The sequence below is a fragment of the Melitaea cinxia genome, chromosome Z (assembly GCF_905220565.1).
Source record: "Melitaea cinxia chromosome Z, ilMelCinx1.1, whole genome shotgun sequence".
NCBI classification, from domain to species: Eukaryota; Metazoa; Arthropoda; class Insecta; order Lepidoptera; family Nymphalidae; genus Melitaea; species Melitaea cinxia.
Window position 1 is genome coordinate 18,449,070 of NC_059424.1, and position 19,831 is coordinate 18,468,900.

The 19,831-nt window shown below is 32.5% G+C and overlaps 1 protein-coding gene across 1 annotated transcript in view; it reads left to right on the top strand.

The window, feature by feature from the left end:
• The window catches only part of LOC123668895 (glutamate receptor 1-like), a 194,637-nt gene that overhangs the window by 36,177 nt on the left and 138,629 nt on the right, over positions 1-19,831 (top strand). Inside the window, exon 2 of the mRNA XM_045602587.1 lies at positions 5,717-5,869. Coding sequence (XP_045458543.1) covers positions 5,717-5,869 — 153 coding nt within the window. The remainder of the gene's footprint in view (positions 1-5,716; positions 5,870-19,831) is intronic.

The following is a 19,831-nucleotide window of genomic DNA, read 5'->3' on the forward strand; positions in this document are numbered from 1 at the left end:
ATATTGGTTGTTTTCCCCGCAAAGTTCAGTTCATGCTATGTAACTCATACATTAAATCACATTTGACATACCGTATCGAATTATAGGGACAGCATCAGAAAAAAAATTAAAGGATCTACAAACCTTACAAATTAAAATTATAAAAAATTTACAAGGAAACAAAAATTATGAATTGCAATTATACAACTTACATAGGTTATTACTTATTTATAAATTTCTACACAATTAAATGAATTCAAAAATAAAATTTACACTAAACAACGAATTACCAAAATATAGTCAACGAAGACCTGAAAAAACTTTTCTAATTTCAAAAACTAGAACTAAAGATACGGACAAAGGACTTTGGTCTTTGAAGGAGCACAATTATATTATAAGTTACCAGACGCATTAAAACACTGCAAATCATTAAATCTACTTAAGAATTGACTTAGAAAACCAAATGTCGTATTCATTTTAAATAAAATGAACTTTTACTTGCGGTAAGGCGCGCGCGTCGGCACCACTTATTTTGAATGCAAGATAGATAATGGATATAAGTTGAGGAATGGTCTAATTTTAGTATGTAAAATGTTTGGTGATGGGAATTCGTTGTAAGTACAGTGTTATACATAAAACAAAGCGTAATATATCTGTGTACTGCTAGACAATTGTATTTTTACCCACATAATACTATATTATGTTAAAAGTTTCTCATGTAAGTGACTGTGTGTTTTCAATGAGAAAATATATATTTTTTAATCCTAGATGTACAACGTTTAATTAATCTATTAAAATACAATTGTATATTAATACATAGTCTGGACATTATTATTAAATTTTATGGTTGAGACGTCAAATATATATGGGTGCCAGGGAACGTGAGACGTTATGAGATGTTTGCCACTACTTGGAAATATTACTATAGACATTTATCTTGGAAATATTTTTTATTATTTCATTGGATGGCTAGTTAATTGATGACGTCAGGTCTTGTTGCACCCGTTGTTACAAAATATTGACGACTCCATCAAATTATATATAATTCATACTTTAACATATTTTTGATAGAATGTCTAAAATATCTTTAAAAATAAGGCTAAATGTGTTATACCATACTTTAGAGTGTGTGTAGAACGTGTACGCGACATCCGAAACAACGTTATAAAATACGAGAACAAACCGGTGCCAATAAAACAATCGACTCTGGCAAGAAAACCATTTAGTTCGTTCAAAGATCATTAACGTTTTTCCTTCACTAAACGCTCCGCTGCGAAACAATTACCGAAATCAGTTAAGGATTCGGTAAAATTCGTCCAATTCTTGTAAGGTCCAATGCGCACGGCTATAAAAATACGTAGGTACGTAGTGTCAACACGATTATTATTATTATTTTTTTATTAATTACCGTTGTTTTGTTTAAATTAAGTGGATAATAATATTAAATATACATTCGCATACATGTCTTTGTGAAGTTTTTAAGTGATATATTTTAAACATGATATTTCATATCTATACAAATAAATAAAATTGGAGTGTCTGTTTGTAATATTAAAATAACCGCTTTTTACTAAACAATCTTTATAACTATTGTCTGTCTGTCGGTCTGTTTGTTTGTTCCGGCTAATCTCTGAAACGGCTGGACCAATTTTGACGGGACTTTCACTGGCAGATAGCTGATGTAGTAAGGAGTGACTTAGGTTACTTTTATTTTAGAACTTTATTTATTTTATAACTCTGTGGACTGAACAATAACTTTTTTGTTAAATTCGACGCGGACGAAATCGCGGGCAGAGCTAGTTTACTATATATTTACAACAAAATAAGTAAAAAATGTTTTACTTAAAGAAAATTCACGGTATATTGATTCATAAATAGTATTTTTGTGCATTAAAGTTATCAAAATGTATAAGTAGAAGGTACTTAGAAAAAGAATAATAATATTTGAACACTGAAATACAAATTCATACAAATAGTTTACCTCTCTTCGACTACAAATTTCTTGGGTTTTTTTTAAGAATTATAAAATTTATTGCAAATTTCTCGCATCACATTGCGCGCAACGGCTATCAAACGAAATATAACATTCGTCATTTCTTTCCTATATCACTTTCGCCGTGATATAGAAAAGAAATGACGGAGCAAATGGAAAAAAATATTACAGAAAATGTCATTTTGGAATGGCTCTTACGGAATAATGTTCAAGCGAGAGTAAAAAAAGACATAAGGATAGTGTGACCACGTAAAGAAGTCACCAGATCGGAAAGAAAAGGTCCGTACAAACTGACGGTTTAGTTATTATTTTCTAATAAATATTATTTCTTTTTATATAACCAAGTATATTTTACTGCATAAAAATAACTATGTGATATGATAGTACTTTAAATTAATTTCTAGTTTGTCATAGTTTAATTATATTTTTAGTAGTAGATATTGCGTCCAAAATTTCATTTTAGATTCTGTCCGCGGCTACACTGGCGTTGTTTGAACGTTATTAACTTTATACATTCGACTACCGTATTATATTTAATGTTATAACAATAGTTTATTAAACATTATACATATTTACAATTCACAAATTAAGAACTAAATATTTACAGATATATATATTATATATTATTATATTTTGTTACAATAAAATTACCACACATTGAATACACGAATGCTTTTTAATATAAATAAAACATATATTTAAATATAAATATTAGTTTACATTGTAAAAGGTAATTTGAAGACAACTATTATCGTTAAAATCGGCTATTTTTTTTATCTCTTTTCTTTGAGATAAGACGAAAATGTGAACGCTTTTCGCTAACTTTCAATAAAAATGGAAGAAAATATCTTGAAATCGTATCGTGCAGTCTTCCTAAGGAACTAGCGAACTGGTGGCGATTCAGATAAACGTTTTGGTCAGCGGTCGTATATTAGCCAGTGACATCGGAGAATACGGGTTCTCTTTTGGACCGATAAAGATGTCCGATGAAGTGTTTTACGCGGTAACGCTATTTCGCCACAAAATTGTTTCATTTGAACACGTTCTTATGAAATCTCGATAAGAGTTAGGTACATTTATGGCTTCGTAATTTTATAACAGATATTATATTTGCCACAATACTTTATACTGTATATACTTATGTGCGTTTATATATAAAAATTTACACGTAAGTGTTTTTTTCTTTTAAATACAGAAATGTATAGCACATTTCAAATATGTTAAACATAGTTGTATATAACTATTTATCGACGATTATTACGTCAGATAGTTTGAATGACGGATTATTAATTTTTTTTAGTAAGAAAAAAATGTGGTTATCTCTTTATGACTGACTGACTGACTTCAGCTTATTGTAGTCCACTGCACATAGACCTCTACAAATTCACACCAAAAAATGGCGTGAACTCATGTGTGTTGTCCATGGTCACCACACTAGGCAGGCAGGTTGATGACCGCAGGGCTGGCTTTGTCACACCGAAGACGCTGCTGCCCGTCTTCGGTCTGTGTATTTCAAAGCCAGCAGTTGGATGGTTATCCCGCCATCAGTCGGCTTTTTAAGTTCCGAGGTGGTAGTGGAACTGTGTTATCCCTTAGTCGCCTCTTAAGACACCCACGGGAAGGGAGGGGGTGGCTATATTCTTTAATGCAGTATGCCACACAGCTAATCTCTTTATAGTAAAACATATTTTCGACCTTGATAATAAGCCAGTTTATTAAAACACGTAAGTAGAACAAGTAGTAAAATCATCAATACCGGAATACAGTGGATGCGATCATCTATGTAAAGATAATTATACTTTTCCACTAAGGAGAAAGTGTTTTAGAATTTAAAAAATACATGATGGTCGGCTAGTAAGAAAATTATAACTTTTACGTATATTTTAACTTTGTTAAACTAACAAAGACAGTGTAGAAAGTAATCTTGTATAAATAAAAACGAATGTTGCTAAGCGCATAACTCGAGAGTGGCTCGTTTAATTCGGCAATTTTTGTATGATCTTTAAGACTCACGAAAGATTTTTATACTAAAAAAAAAAACATTAAAATATTAAAAAAATACCACTACCTTTTGACAGAACGAAGTCTGTCCAGGACAATACCCTTACCAATTACTTTTTGAACTCAGTCTAACAACTACTGTTAAATTTAAAAAAAAATAAAATAAATTAAAGCACAAAATTAGTTCGAAGTTTTAAGCCTCAGTTAATACACTTGCAAGTACTTATAACTACTTACGAGTTATATTCAAGTAAAGTAGTGTTTATTAGTAGCTAATGTTAAGTTGTTGTTAAATTTCATTACCGATTACACTACAGTTGAACGTTAGAGTATGTGCCTTTGTAGTTTGCTTATCGACGCCTTGCTCGACTCACAAAGCGTTTATTGAAGTGGAGTTACTCTGTTATTATATCACAACATGTCGCTTGCGATTTTAACCCCGTTCGACTTGAGACATATATGGGGTATAGAAGTATTTTATTCATAGCTCTTCGTATTCTTTTTTTCAGAATCCTTTAAGATCCGTTTATAGCTAGTGTCTTCTAACAATACATGGGTAAACGCAAAAGTGAATAGATAATACTTACAACATTGCTTTTTTTTTTCATTGCGTATTTAAATGGCACATGAATGTTAATAAGCCTTAACAGAGTGCAAAGGCGGTCATATCACTGATTGTGATTTTGATGACATTAAAAATCTACTGATACTACTAATATTTTTCAATTTATAATATATATTTTTTCTTTTCATAGTAATCAACATTTTTCTACTTAAGGCGAAGCATACTGATTAGTACATCGTTCATTATAGATACGATTCACGCTTAAGCCTGTAATATCCCACAGCTGGGCGAAGGCTTTCCCCATGTAGGATCAGAGCTTAATCCACCACGCTGCTCTTATGCGGGTTGGCGGATATATTCCCTACTGTGAGTAACGATCGCTATCAGGTATACATGATAACAACCGGGACCGACGGCTTAACGTGCTTTCCGAGGCACGGTGAGAAGACCCACACTGACTGCAAAAAACCCAGACCACGGCAAACATCTGTATGGCCAATACAAATGTTTGCCATTTGCGGGGATCAAACCCGCAACAGTCACAAATCATTGGTGTGACCGTTAAATCTATATAAGTGTATCAATACCTATTATACTTATATACTAAAATAGTATATACGTATCCCACAAAGAAATCTAGAAAAATAGAAAATGTTTACTGCTCCCTTAAAAATATGAATCAACTGCGCTTGGCGTATGTCCCGCGGGAGGGTATTCCACAGTTTTACAGTAAAGGATTCACAATAAAATAGAGGATATTTTAATGTGTTGTGAGTCGGCGAACGAAAGTTTAGCTTATTAGAGCCGTCAGAAAAGTAAAGTATTTTTATAAGTATGTTAAGAAAAATATGAGTAGAAGAAAGACAATTACCGTGAATTTAATGTTCTTTTTTTTTTTAATAATCTTGCATTTTTTTTTGATAAGCACCTGTAAGGAGCGAAGCTGACATATTAATACACTCGTTACACACATAGAGTAGATAGAAAAATTATATCTTGATTTTAATCCTCCGGGTGTGTAGTGTTTTATCAAAATTCCTACTTTGTTACAAAAATATAATTATAATTTCAAAAAATAATAAGGTTTTATATAGAATAAATTTATGATCCTTATATTTGTTTGTATAGTAACTAAGATAATAATATAAGAAATAAATTAACTATTATCTTGTTCACAGGCGCAATATTCGACCAGAACACGGATGAAATACAAAATGTATTCAAATACGCAATGACGGTACATAATCAGAATATTAGCAGCCGACGGTTGGAACTTCAGGCTTTCGTCGATGTCATTAACACCGCGGATGCTTTCAAACTGTCACGACTTAGTAAGTAACTATTATATTTGTAGCTGTCTGAATTCTTACTTGTGAAACGAAACTAATTTTTCTTTAAACGTTTTTTTAACGCTTTTGCAATTTACACCGCGCGCCGAGTATACCGATTGTAGAGGGCGTTAGGAGTAACAGCAATCGATATTTTGAAAACAGAAAAAAGTCAGTTGAGTTAAAACTTGTAGTTCGAATTTCATAATCATTAATTATTCTTATTAATATCACTTTGTAACTGTTTTTAATAATTAATAATTGGTAGAATAATATTACAAAACATAATGTGCTTTAAAATGTCATGTAAATGTTTGCATTCATCGTCGGTCACTTGTTTGAGACGGACGTGCTGCTGGTATACTAACAATAAAAAGATAAAGTGCATACGATTTACTTCCGTAGTGTAATAAGCAGATAACTTGTTTTGCTGTGAAACTAATCTGTGTTAAGTTAATCGCGATAGTAACATCTAAGCGAGGTTTCTCTTTCTGGCATCGCATCTGTCGGCCGCAGCGGTGCGGTTTCCTCACCACCTCACCGCTAGACTAAGAGACAACAAATATTTTTTGTTTTCCTCTAACTCCCAGGATCTTATATTGATAATGTCTTTGCAAAGAACGCCACCAAACAAATTCTTATCGGACGGTGACCTGTCAAAATGTGATGAACAAATCGATTACACCTATTCTAGAAAACGAAAAGTACCCCATGATCCAGATATGAGTGAACTTTTTGGCATCTTTGAGGAAAGGTTCAAGCAGCAAATGGTATTATGGAATACAAATATTAATGAATGCATCTCAAACTGTGTTGCTACGGCAGTAAGCTCGGCTATGTCTACAGAGCTATCCAAAATATCTACATTGTTAAGTGATATTAATAATAACATAGTCAAGTTGAAAGCTGAAAATATCAAAATAAATAATTCTATCACCCTATTTAACAACCGTTTAAATGAATTCGAAAAATCATTGAATTTCTCGTCGGATCGCCTGGACGAGTTTGATACTCGTATCAAATCATTGGAGAGTGGAACAAAGACATCTGTCGACTGCGAGGGTAAAATATCAGTCCTTGAAAATAAAATCTTAAACATGGAACAGCAGGCAAGGGATTGCAATATTGAAATTTCTAATCTCCCGGAGCGACGCAGTGAAAACCTATTGTCTATATTAGAATGCCTAGGAAACGAAATCAAACATCCTATACGTTCCACGGATATTGTAGCCATTCATCGAGTACCTCATGGTGATCAAAAGGATCGAAGACCAAAAAATATTGTTGTTAAGTTTACCAGTAAACTAAAACGCGACAATGTACTGGCTGCGTGTCGCACCATGAAAGGCTTGGACTCAGCAAGGCTATCCGTATCAGGATCACCAAACTCTGTGTACATAAACGAACACTTAACATTACACTACAAACTATTATTTCGCCGGTGTCGGGAAGTTGCTAAGCAGTGTGATTATAAATATGTATGGATTAAGCATGGCACAATTCTCGCTCGCAAATCGGATACATCGCCCGTTATTGCTATTAAAACATCAGCTGACATCTCCAAGTTCAAGTAACATCTTTTCTTACTATTTACAAGTAGAGGGTTCGCACTCCTATAATAATATTTTTATTTTTCCCTTAGTATATATAAAGCTTTGTTATCATGTAATACGTGTCGTTGTGTTGTTTCTGTATTGTATAAAACTATTATATTACGTCTCTGTTGCGTTCAATGCAAACATAGCTATGAGTGGCTTGAGTAACATGTTTACGTCTGCTTCTGTTACTGCTTTCAGGGCGTGCTTATTGCTTTATTACCATTGTGAACTTGTAGTGATGGGCTTGTACCCTTATAGCAATGTAATTATTTTTTATTTATTATATATAAAGCTTAACTGTAATATATTTATCATACATAGTTTTTTGTTATTTTTAATTTTTATACGACTATTATATTATTATGTCTCCGTCGCGTTTTATGCAAGCACAGCTATTGGTGGCTGGAGTGGTGTGTTTACGGTTGCTTTTGTTGTGGCTATGCGTCTTCGATTAGTATTTTTTTACTATGATGAACTTTTATGTATTTACTGGCAGTGTGATAAAATATTTATTTTTATATTATCATATTTTTATAATATATTTTGTATTGCAGGCAAACTTAGGAATATTAAGTATATTGTATTTAGGTTCTATGTTTTTTTTTAAATCAGCTGCGATTAAATATTTACTATTTATGTTTTTATTTGAGATTTGCGGGTAGGCGGCATTATTATGTTATTAAATACGTTTTATATACTCGGTTTAACAATGGATAAATATGTGTTATCAGTATTTTATCAGAACTGTCGTGGCTTGAAAACAAAACTTAATACTATTTATATGAATATTCTCTCTCATAATTACGATGTCATTGTTCTTACTGAAACATGGTTAAATAGTAATATATGCGATAGTGAATTTATTGATGCTCGTTATAACGTATTCCGCTGCGACCGGGACCGCGACGGTTGCGGACGACGTGACGGGGGCGGTGTGCTGGTAGCGGTTCGCATCGGCATGGGCGCGCGGCCATTTACCCCAACGAGCCGCGTCAAGTCAAGCAACTTAGAGACTTCATTGGGGTCCTCATCGCCTTTTGTTGATAGTCTTTTTATTGAACTACACACGCGTAACTATTGCTGTGTAATCAGTGCTAGTTATATACCGCCTAATGTACCCTCTCATATTTATAAACAGCATCTGGAAGATTTGGAGTCAGTGTTTCAGTTTGGTGATATTGACAGATTTATTGTATTGGGTGACTATAATTTACCTAGAATGGAATGGCGGGACACTGGAAAATATTTAACACCCATATTATGTAATAATTATAATTCATCGTGCATGTACCTGTATCATTTTATTAACTGTTTTACTGTTTTCCAAATGAATAAATTCAAAAATAACAATAACCGCATACTTGACTTGTTTATTACTGACATAAGTGATTGTGAATCATATGCTGCTCCCGTCCCACTGGTACCTCCTGATAAAAACCATCCGCCCTTTTACGTGCTTGTCCCTATAAGTAGTAATTTTATATCTACTCCTAATAAACCTAGGATTGAGTATAACTTTCACAAGGCTAATTTTATTGCTATATCTGAGGCACTTGACGAGATTGATTGGGCATTAATATTTCACGGTAAAAAAACTGAGCACGCTACCTCGGCATTCTATGAAGTTATTTATAATATTATTAAGAAGTATGTGCCTACAAAATTAGTTAAGACCACTAAGTTTCCCATTTGGTTTAATTCAGCGTTGATTCATATATTTAGGAATAAAAATAGAGCCTGGGTAAAGTGGAAAACTTACAAAAATCCGTCTGACTATGAAGAATTTGCTGTGTACAGGGATAGATTTAGAAGCATATCAAAGAGTAGCTATAAACTTTATATGAAGGAAGTGGAGGAAAAAGTAAATAAAAATATTAATTATTTCTGGAAATATATCTATAATAAAAATAAGAACCACAACTCTCCAAGTACATTTCATTATAATGGTATTACAGCAAGTAGTCCAGATAGCATAAGCCAGTTATACTCCCAGCATTTCAGATCAGTTTTTGGACAAAATAATGTTCCATGTGATTTCGACGTAAATAATATTTCTGACGTTAATGTAAATTCAGATCTTAATTTAACAGATTTATATATATCCGAAACTGATATCTTGACTGCATTGCGAGCCTTGGATGTCACTAAAAGTTCTGGTCTGGATAATCTACCTCCTATTCTACTTAGGTCCTGTGCTTCCGTCTTGTACCGCCCGATACATCATTTGTTCAATTTAAGCCTAAGTGAAGGCGTTTTCCCAACAATTTGGAAGTCCGCTAGAATCACACCAGTCTTTAAATGTGGCGATAGGTCAAATGTTGAGAACTATCGACCAATATCAATACTGCCGGCCCTGTCAAAGCTCTTTGAGAAACTTGTTCATAATGCCATATACCCTTCGCTGCACAACATAATAATTCCTGAACAGCATGGCTTCGTTAACCGTCGTTCAACCAACACGAATTTATTAGTTTATACAACATACTTATTTAAAACCATTGATGAAAATAAACAGACCGACTGTGTTTACACAGATTTTAGGAAGGCCTTTGACAGAGTTGATCATAAAATCCTTTTAGAAAAGCTAGCATTCAATGGCATTCGTGGTAATTTATGGCGCTGGTTTAAGTCTTACATAACTAATAGGACTCAAAAAGTTGCTTTCAATGGTGGTGAGTCAGAATTTATTTTGATAACGTCTGGTGTTCCTCAGGGCTCGATAATGGGTCCCTTACTCTTCCTACTATTTGTTAATGACATAAAATACTGTTTTGAGTTTTGTAATATCTTACTATATGCAGACGACTTAAAAATTTACCATACTATAGACAGTTTTAATGATCACGTCAAATTTCAAGCAGATCTTAATAGATTTTCTACTTACTGTATAAACAACAAAATGGAACTTAGTATAAGCAAGTGTAAGCACATCACTTTCACGAAAAAGAAATATGTTAGTCGCTTTCAATATGAGTTATGCAATGTACAATTAGATTCTGTTAAATCCATCAGAGATCTTGGAGTCTTGATGGATTGTAAGCTACATTTTGATATGCATATTGAAAATATTAGAAGTAAAGCTTTCAAAATGTTCGGTTTTGTTATGCGAGCATCCATTAATTTTAAACAGACATCCTCTTATATTACTCTATATAATGCTCTGGTCCGCTCTCAGGTCGAATATGCTGTGCTTGTGTGGAACCCGTTATACAAAAAATATACTGCGATACTCGAAAACATTCAAGCTAAATTCTTAAAGAGTATGCATTACAGGTGTTGTCTGTGTCGAATGCCGTATGATCAGTTGCTTAAGAAGTATAATCTCATTACCCTAGAAGCTAGACGTAGTCAACTTGAAGCTATGTTTGTGTATGATTTGTGTCACAATAGATATGATTGTCCTGGTCTTGTGAACCAAGTATGTTATGGAGTGCCGAATAGAACCCACTGTCGCAATATTATTAAAATGTTTGCCACATCTCGCTGCCGTACAAACGCTGGTAGACGATCTCCACTGCATCGAATGCTTAGTTCTTATAACGATCTGTTTAACGCAATCGATATTGCTGTGACGAGTCCCCGCACTTATAAAAAACTTGTATTGCAATGTTTAAATTAATTGGATTTACCTTGTAATTATAGCTGTTTGTCTTGTAACTGTGATCGACTTATTTTGTAATATTTGAGGTAATCCGTGGTAAACGGTGTTGGTATTACGATAAGTACTTTTTGTATATATACTGATGTTGTTGATACCCATTGTAATACTGTTTGTTTTCCCAAATAAAAAGAAAAAAAAAAAAAAAAAAATTCAAGTTTTGTAGATCACCTGTAATATTAACGAATTATATCAGGTTGTAATTAATAAACCCTTGAATACGAGCTATAGCATAAAAAAACGCCTCAAGTAATCTAATGGCAAGAAAAGACATCAAAAGTGAATCGTTGGTAATTTTGTTCTCCGTGATTTTATAATATTTTTTTATATGTGTTATATTAATCAACTTTTTGCAGTGGTTAAAATAAACAAAATAAAACAATACACACTTGAAAGGCTTTAAAAGAAATGAAATAAACCCGCAGAAATTCTGTACACATATATTTTATTAGGTACATAGTCAACGTGAGGAGTGTTGATTTCGTAATATAATATTATATTTAACAATATTATTTCTTTGATCCACTCATACCCAAAAGGCGAGGCTGATTTGATGAATGAGATGTCAAAAGTTTCAAATTTTCTCCGACTTCTCTTGATTAGGTGAAAAGCCTTACAAGTTATAACTTATATACGCTTGTATTTTTATTTATGGGTCTTATTACGAGTACATTATGTACACCAACTAAGTGTAAAGTTTATTATTTTAATTTTTTTGTATGAGTTTATTTTTTACTACGCGGAGTAAACAAGAGATCATGATTTGACACCCAATAGATATGATAGGATAGATATTTGTAACGATACAAATAAAATAAATGTTTCTGATGTGGTTGTATGTCGTTGTTGATCTTAACATATAGAACACATGCAAGTATCAAAGGTATTTACAGTACACAAAATGAGAAAATAATTTTAAGAGGTACGTTAAAGTGTGCTCCCAATATAGATCAGAATAATTTTTAATCTAAAATCACTTAGGTAAACTTTTTTCATTTTGTCATAAGATTAAAACAATAATATTAGTACGTTAGGTCGAAATAAAGTTTTCGAATGCTATATTTATAATTAAACCAGCTGTGCCCGCGACTTCGTCCGCGTAGAATTTAACAAAAAAGTTATTGTTCAGTACGCAGAGTTATAAAATAAATAAATTTCTAAAATAAAATTAGTCTTAGTTACTCCTTATTACATCAGCTATCTGCCAGTGAAAGTCCCGTCAAAATCGGTCCAGTCGTTTCAGAGATTAGCCGGAACAATCAGACAGACAGACATACAAAAATTGTAAAAGAAATTTTATTTTGGTATTGTATGTATCGTGTAAACATGTATTTAGTAAAAAGTGGTTATTTTAATATTACAAACAGATACTCTAATTTTATTTATTTGTAAAGATAATATTAGTAGGTTACGTCGAAATAAACTTTTTGAATGCAATATTTATTATTAAGTTTTTACAAGGTATTAAAATGTTGAAATATTTTAATATAATTGTCATCTTGACTGTGACGGAATTTATTATTTCTGTGTTTTATTAAGAAACGTTTTAATCCAAAGTACAAAAGACTAGCTGACTTCACTAACGTTGTCCAAGAGGAAGATCTTGCGAACTTTTAAGCGCGTGAGTTTTAAATAATAATAAAATATGGATAGGAACACACTAATCGTCTAGCGGTGTGTATATTATCATATCGAATATACACAATAATACATAAACACGAATCTTCATAGATATCGGTCGAGCCTTTTTATAAGGGTGTAACCATAATCACCGTAATACGAGATTTTTTATATTAAATTTTAATAAATAATCAATATTTTATTCCATTAAGTGAGCTATAGATTCGATACTTGTTTGTAAGTTCGTTTTAATTACGTATCAAAAATAGAATCATTCGATTAGTACAAGCAAAGACCGTAAATAAAATGTGAGTAATGTTATAGAAATATATTTTAAAATTTAAATGCAAAGAACTCGAAAAAAGTTTGTCTAGACTTACATCCCTAGGACTTTAGAAATAACTGAATGTGTCTGCCAACGATGCAGTTTTCAGTCTTTGATAAATAATTGTGGTTTTTTTTACGCTTAGTATCTGGTTATTTTCATTTCGTCAACAGACGTTCGGTCATTCGTTCATATGTGAAGTAATTCTGTAGAGTACAATCATTCCGGTAACTGCTGAATGGGCCTGTGATTAAAATATAAGTATTGTTTTGTTTCAGTTCTATATGACATATAAGCAACATACACTGCCTAAATGATTTGATACTACGGCGATTATTATATATTGGATGGGATAGTATAAAATTCAAAACCACAACTCGTTTATGTTTAAAATAACTAAGATGATTTTAATTTGAATACTTATAAAAAAAAAAACACTCCTGTTAGTTAAAAATATATATGCCAAAAATTTTTACTGAAATGATACTTCAATAAATTCCCAACCGTGATTATTCCAATTTTCTTCTCTTCTTCTAACATATCTAATTATATTAGTGATAAAATATCACGGATAACTGATTCGAATTCATTCGTATTTTTGCTACGTTAGTTTATTAAAAAGGTACCGTCTAATTTCAAAAAATTTTACATCATTCCCTGCATTTCGTTTGATGAGATGTTTTTGAATGCGATCCAAATGCTACCACGAATAAATTTCGTAACGTTTTAACTTTGGCTTTTTAAATAATTACTTTCATAAGAACTATTATAAACTCAAGGTGAATTTACATTTCCGTACCAAATATGCTAAAAAGAAAACGCTATTGGATCATTATCATAATTATGTGTCCGTTTTTTGTATTCTTGATTCTCTTCAAAATTTGGTACACACGTAAGTACTCAGATGTTATAACTTTCATATTGAATTACTTGGGCAGTGAAAAAAGTACAAAACCATTGCATGTCTTAAAAATAAGGCCGATAAATGGTAGCCTTGATCATATTTAACGTCTGGAATTATTTCACACATCAAAATGTACTTATCTAGGCCACGCACCTGTCACTCGTTGCACCACCGACACTAAGTACTTAATCTAAAACTTAATGCTCCAACTCCAGTCGTTCCAAAGCGCTTCGAGCTTTGTGATTTAATGCATATGTCAATAAAAAAGTATTGAAAATGAAACTGACAATGTATATCATTCTCATCTGCTCGGCTCCAATTTAACCTTTTGATGTTTCATTTTTAGTAAATTTGTATTGTATTGTCCTTCTCCCACATGGGGAAAGAGGACTATGCCCAGCTGTGGGATATTACAGGCTTAAGCGAGTGAGCGAGCTAAATGTATAATTATGTGTAGTAAGTTGTAATTATGTTAAGGTAACCGTTGATAGTTTAACTTCAAATATTATAGCTCACTTCAGCAGCGATAGCAGTCCACTCCTAGACCTAGGCCATCCCAAGTTCGTAACAATCAACCTGGTTCTCCGAAACCCAACTTCTAAAGTTTTAAGAAGATTATAATGGACAAATAAGATCAAAGAGGTTTACTTAATAATTAGTAATAGTAGCTAAAAATGTACCTAAATCAATCTGTGTTTTTCTTACATAAAGTGGTTCTATGATAAATTATCTGAAAATTATATCTATCTTTCAAATTTTAAATTGTTACATATTATATTACATTCGATAGTGTATAGTCTAAGAAATTGTTACCTTACGAAAACTAAAATATAATTAAAACCCTGTAGTTTTGTTTTTAATTTTAATCTAAAAATCAATCTGACGTCGGTAAAAAGCGTACAAGTATAACAAAGCCAAAAGAAAAATCCCGGTAGTAGTAATAATGGTAGCAAGAATGCTAGGAGAATTTTTCCGTTGAATTCCTATTTCGATTCGTTAAAAAAATTAGTCGACCCTCCTGTAATACGTATGTAGAATGGTAAAAGAACACTGTTGTCAATTCTCATTCAAAAACTACGTTTCATGGAGTCTTCGAATTGTTCATAGTATAGATAGTTCTGAAATAGCGTTTTTTTGTTATTGACCGTTTTTTATTAGATATCGTACATTTTTTAAATATAAATAAGCATATTGCCGCATCGCTTACTATTTGATTATTCAATTATTTTTTTTTGTATTAATATTACCAATTTTCCTGGAGAAATATATGCTTATTTGTAATATTTTAATTTTTTTAAATACACAATGTGAAAAGAAAAGCCAGTATTTTCATTATTATGTCGTTTGTCGTTGTATTCTGTAGTTGTAGAACACCAAAGCCCATAAGCTCTCAATGCCTCTTTTTAGGTCATGTTCATTCTTTTAACTTTGCAAATACTGCCCAGCCGATCCAAATAATTATTTTTTATTGGATTAACTCGTCGAGAATATCAAGAGCATTTTTTTATTGCCAGACAGTTTTTGCATTTATGTATGTACAGCTTAAGGATCGACCATTGGTACAACCTTTCGAAGATCATAAATATTATCGATGTCCCCCGGATTATCTGTTAGTCTGACTAGATCCTCCTTATAACGAAGGCACTCGTCGTTGACATTGTCAAATCCCTTCTAATCCAGAAACTTAAAGATATCTTCCAACGCAGTGGTGAACAGCTTCGGAGAGATTACATTTCCCTGCACTCATTGCTCCAGTTGGATTACACTCTGATCTTACAGTTATATTAACTTAATTGGTGATATTTAGTACAAATACTTAACTAGGATACACTGTCATCTTTTAACTATTATTGAATAGGAAACTTGTAGATGTCTTATAGAAGAATAGTAATGAATAATTTGTTCAAGTATGGAAATATTACTCATGAAAATAATATTTTACGGTTTTCTGAAAATGGAAATGTTTAGTACCTACTGTTATAAATTGTACAGTTGTAATTGTACAGTATTGAAACTGTTTAACGTAATATTGCTACTCGACGATAGATGTCACTATACGCATTTAAATCGCGCTATCGTTTGGTTCTACGGTTTTTATATGTGCGTCTCCATATAACACTGTTTCGCCCCGTCTTAATCCAGCTAGGACCAGATACAGACCTCAACCAACCAACCCGTCAAAACAGTCATAGATGGGAAAAAGCTCAAAATGGAGCTAAGTTCCTTGATTCAACTCACCTCAATGGTGTATACCCGACACAATAGCCTCGGTATATGTAATGCGCAGTAACCCAAACCCTCTTGTAGCAGAGGCTTGCAAATACAGAGGTAGAGGAAGCTTACAGACAGTACAAGGACGTATGCGTATGCACTTCGTAACCCACACCCGTTTCACCACCACACACACGACACACACACACCGCCTACGCCACGCGCGTTCTAACGGCTTGCAAGCGCCTAAGCGCGTAGCGGACCGTCCGTAAGTCATCTCAGCGCTCCGTATAGCGCCTCCTCCACTCCGACAATGTTCTAAGCCGAGGTACGATCTCGCTAGGAGACACCCTTAGGACGGGCGTTTTCCCGAGACCTCCCAGAGGGTCCCTTCTTCCTTCGCGGTCGGTGTCTATAGTACCCGGACCCTCTCACCGGTGACGTTGTAAAGGCCAATAGGGTCAACAGCACTCAATAATTCGAAAAAAAAAAAAAAAATACTGTTTCGCCTGTGTATTTCTAATTAAAGGACCTTGCAGCGTATTTATTTTGTAAATCACGTAGAATATGTGTAATTTTCTTGGCGGGTTGTTGAAGACATAATATGATAGTAGTTCGTAATTTATTTTGGTGTTGAATCACTGTTTTAAAAAGTTTCGGAACTCTAACAAATAATTGCTTAAAAATCTTGAGAACCTAGAAATAATTAAGAGCTCTAACTAAAATTGTTATTGAAAAAAAAAAAGATGTAATAAATAATTAGAACAAATCTTCATCTTTCTCCCCTTCTTCCTCTTTGAGGTAAAAAGAACCACATCGTTAGATATAAGGAAGTCTTTATTATAATTACACAAAAAAATATTGTTAAAACCTAAGCATCAAGATTTATCGACACTTCTCAATTTTAGAAGCCTATGACAAAACGACTTTATCCTGACTAATCTGTTTCGTTGCTACCATTAAGTTCTAAGTCCCTTGACGGATGAGGTGTCCACATAAACTCAACGTTCTGGCTCAGTGGATTGAATGCATTTGTTTTCTTTATTCGATCATAATTATTGTTGTCGATGATATATTTACAAGTCGCTAGCGTATTAATATAAGATACCAGTTTATTAATTTATTTTATTTTATACTTTATTGTACACCACAAATTTATTACAAACAAAGCATAAAGATAGTTAAAGACAGTGAAGTACAATGAGCGGACTTATGGCTAATTAGCCATTTCTTCCAGACAACCCATAGTTTAACCTAACGAACTTTTTTATAATTTTAACCAAGTCTTATTATTTATTTATTTATTTATTTATACTTTATTGTACACCACAACTAAATTTTAAACAATAAACACATTTAAAAAAAACATTTACAGAATGTGAAGTACAATGTGCGGACTTATGGCTATTTAGCCATTTCTTCCAGACAACCCAAGTCTAAACGTTTAACCCGTCTTACCAACATTATAAACAAGCCTTTTAAAGTTACAAATAAAAAATTAAATTTGACTGAAGTGAATTAAACAAATACGAATGTTTATTTTAATTAAATATCACTTCACTTCAGTCCATCGCAGTCCACTGCTGGGCATAGGCCTTCCCAAGCTTGCCGCAAACATCTAGGTTTTCTGCAATCCTCATCCACCTACCACCGGTAACCTTACGTAGAATGTCGGCTAGCGGGCTGGAAGGCGTCTCACACTGCGTTTGCAAATAAGCGGTCTTCACTTTAGGATACGTCTGCTGCATACATGACATTTATATAGACAACGTGTGACTTACACCCATAGAAGGAAAATACGCTTCAGTGTGAAATAGTATTTTTATATACCTGATGTTTTATAGCATATAATCCTCTTGTAGCAAAGAAGGATATTTATATTTCCACTTGTATTAGTGCATCAAGTTACCTTATAAAACTCGAGACAACAAAAAAATAAATAAACAAACTTATCGACTTCTATATATTCTATTATATTTCTTTATTATTATTATATTATATTGTTTATTCTATGTAGTTTATAATAAAAAATATATTTAAAATAATAAACTATTGTATCAGGAATACATTGTTATGCGATTCTTAGTTATTGATGGTATTTAACTAAATCTTAAACTGAATTTCGGCTTCTCTGACTTTAGTCCTTTGAGATTCGACATAGAATTCTTCAATTCCACAAACTTCAGAGCCTGTATATTGCATAATACTAGAACTTTGCAGGTTTCGTATGACTATCCATATAATAATTCGATATATAGTTTGTACATTGTCTGGTATTTTATTCAAATTTATTCCTATATTTATTATTATTATTGTTTATTTAAAATACAAAGAATCTTAATTAAAAACATTTGCATTCAACGGTGTGACAAAAATCATCGTTGATTTATCCGCACACCGGCATTCGACATCGTACGCTCACAATATCAAAAGTCAATAGCATAATTATAACAACTTAATAGTAACAATACGATGAACATTTTTAAACAACTACCCTACAAGTTTTACAATTATCAATCAATCACAAAAAAATACAGTCGCAGTAGCTTGTGGATACACACGGGATGATTTACATTGAATGATATTATTAAATGTTTATTTTTAGTAACGATACGAAATATTCTTTAATTTATGTTTTCTATTCGTTTTTGTAATTTCATTTTTTAGTGAAGGTAGGTTGTCTATTAATTTTGGTATTTGATATTGTAGTAGTTGTTTGCACTAGGTTTTTGTTAGTAACGTCTGATGACATGTTGGTGTTTACCATTATGAAACTGCTCAAGCAGTAATATGTATTTAACCTGATCATGTATTGATATTATTTACAATAATAAAAGAGCTCGTGATAATCATTTTGATTGGTAGTGAATTGCCTTCAATATTAACCTCAAGGTCAATTGAACCCAAAACGTGATCTGCTCAAAGCCTGGCTAAACAAGGCTTGGCAAAAGCCTGATGCGGAATTTTTGTATGTGCTAATAGCCATAAATCAGGAAATATCGTGTAGTTATCAAACACAACACTTTTGAAATAATGTGTGTCGTCTCAGCACCATTGAAATTCATAAACCTTATATTGAAAAACTTATATAGAAGCTAAAGGAAAAATTCATTTCAAAAAGAAAATTTGAGAAGCACTTAAATTTAAAAGCTTTAAGTCGCAATGAAGTTACCGTAGCCCTCCCATCGTTGCTTGATCGGCACTTAGAGAGAGACCAAGTCTTTTTGTATAAGATACTAAAATCTCATATTGATTCACCGTTTTTGTTACAAAATATTAATTTGAGATGCCATTCCATGCCATGATTGCCGTGAGATGTTATTTTCTGTCCTTGTAACTAGGACCAAATATGCCGGAAATATCTTTATTTTTAGGTCCTGCAAAAACTATGACGACATATTTAACTGTATTGACATCTTTAATTGTACCCTTATTTCATTTAAATAGCGTAGGTAGCGTTAGGGACGTAATATGTAAAAATTAATAATGTTTTTTGACTTATTACAGTATTTTTGTTTCACTTTTAATTTTAATCTCTTTGACTTACTTTTAAATTGTGATTCCTTAATTTGACATTATTGACACATTTGACTCTTTTTATGACATTATTTTAAATTTTGACTTCTTTTTATGACATTATTCTAATGAC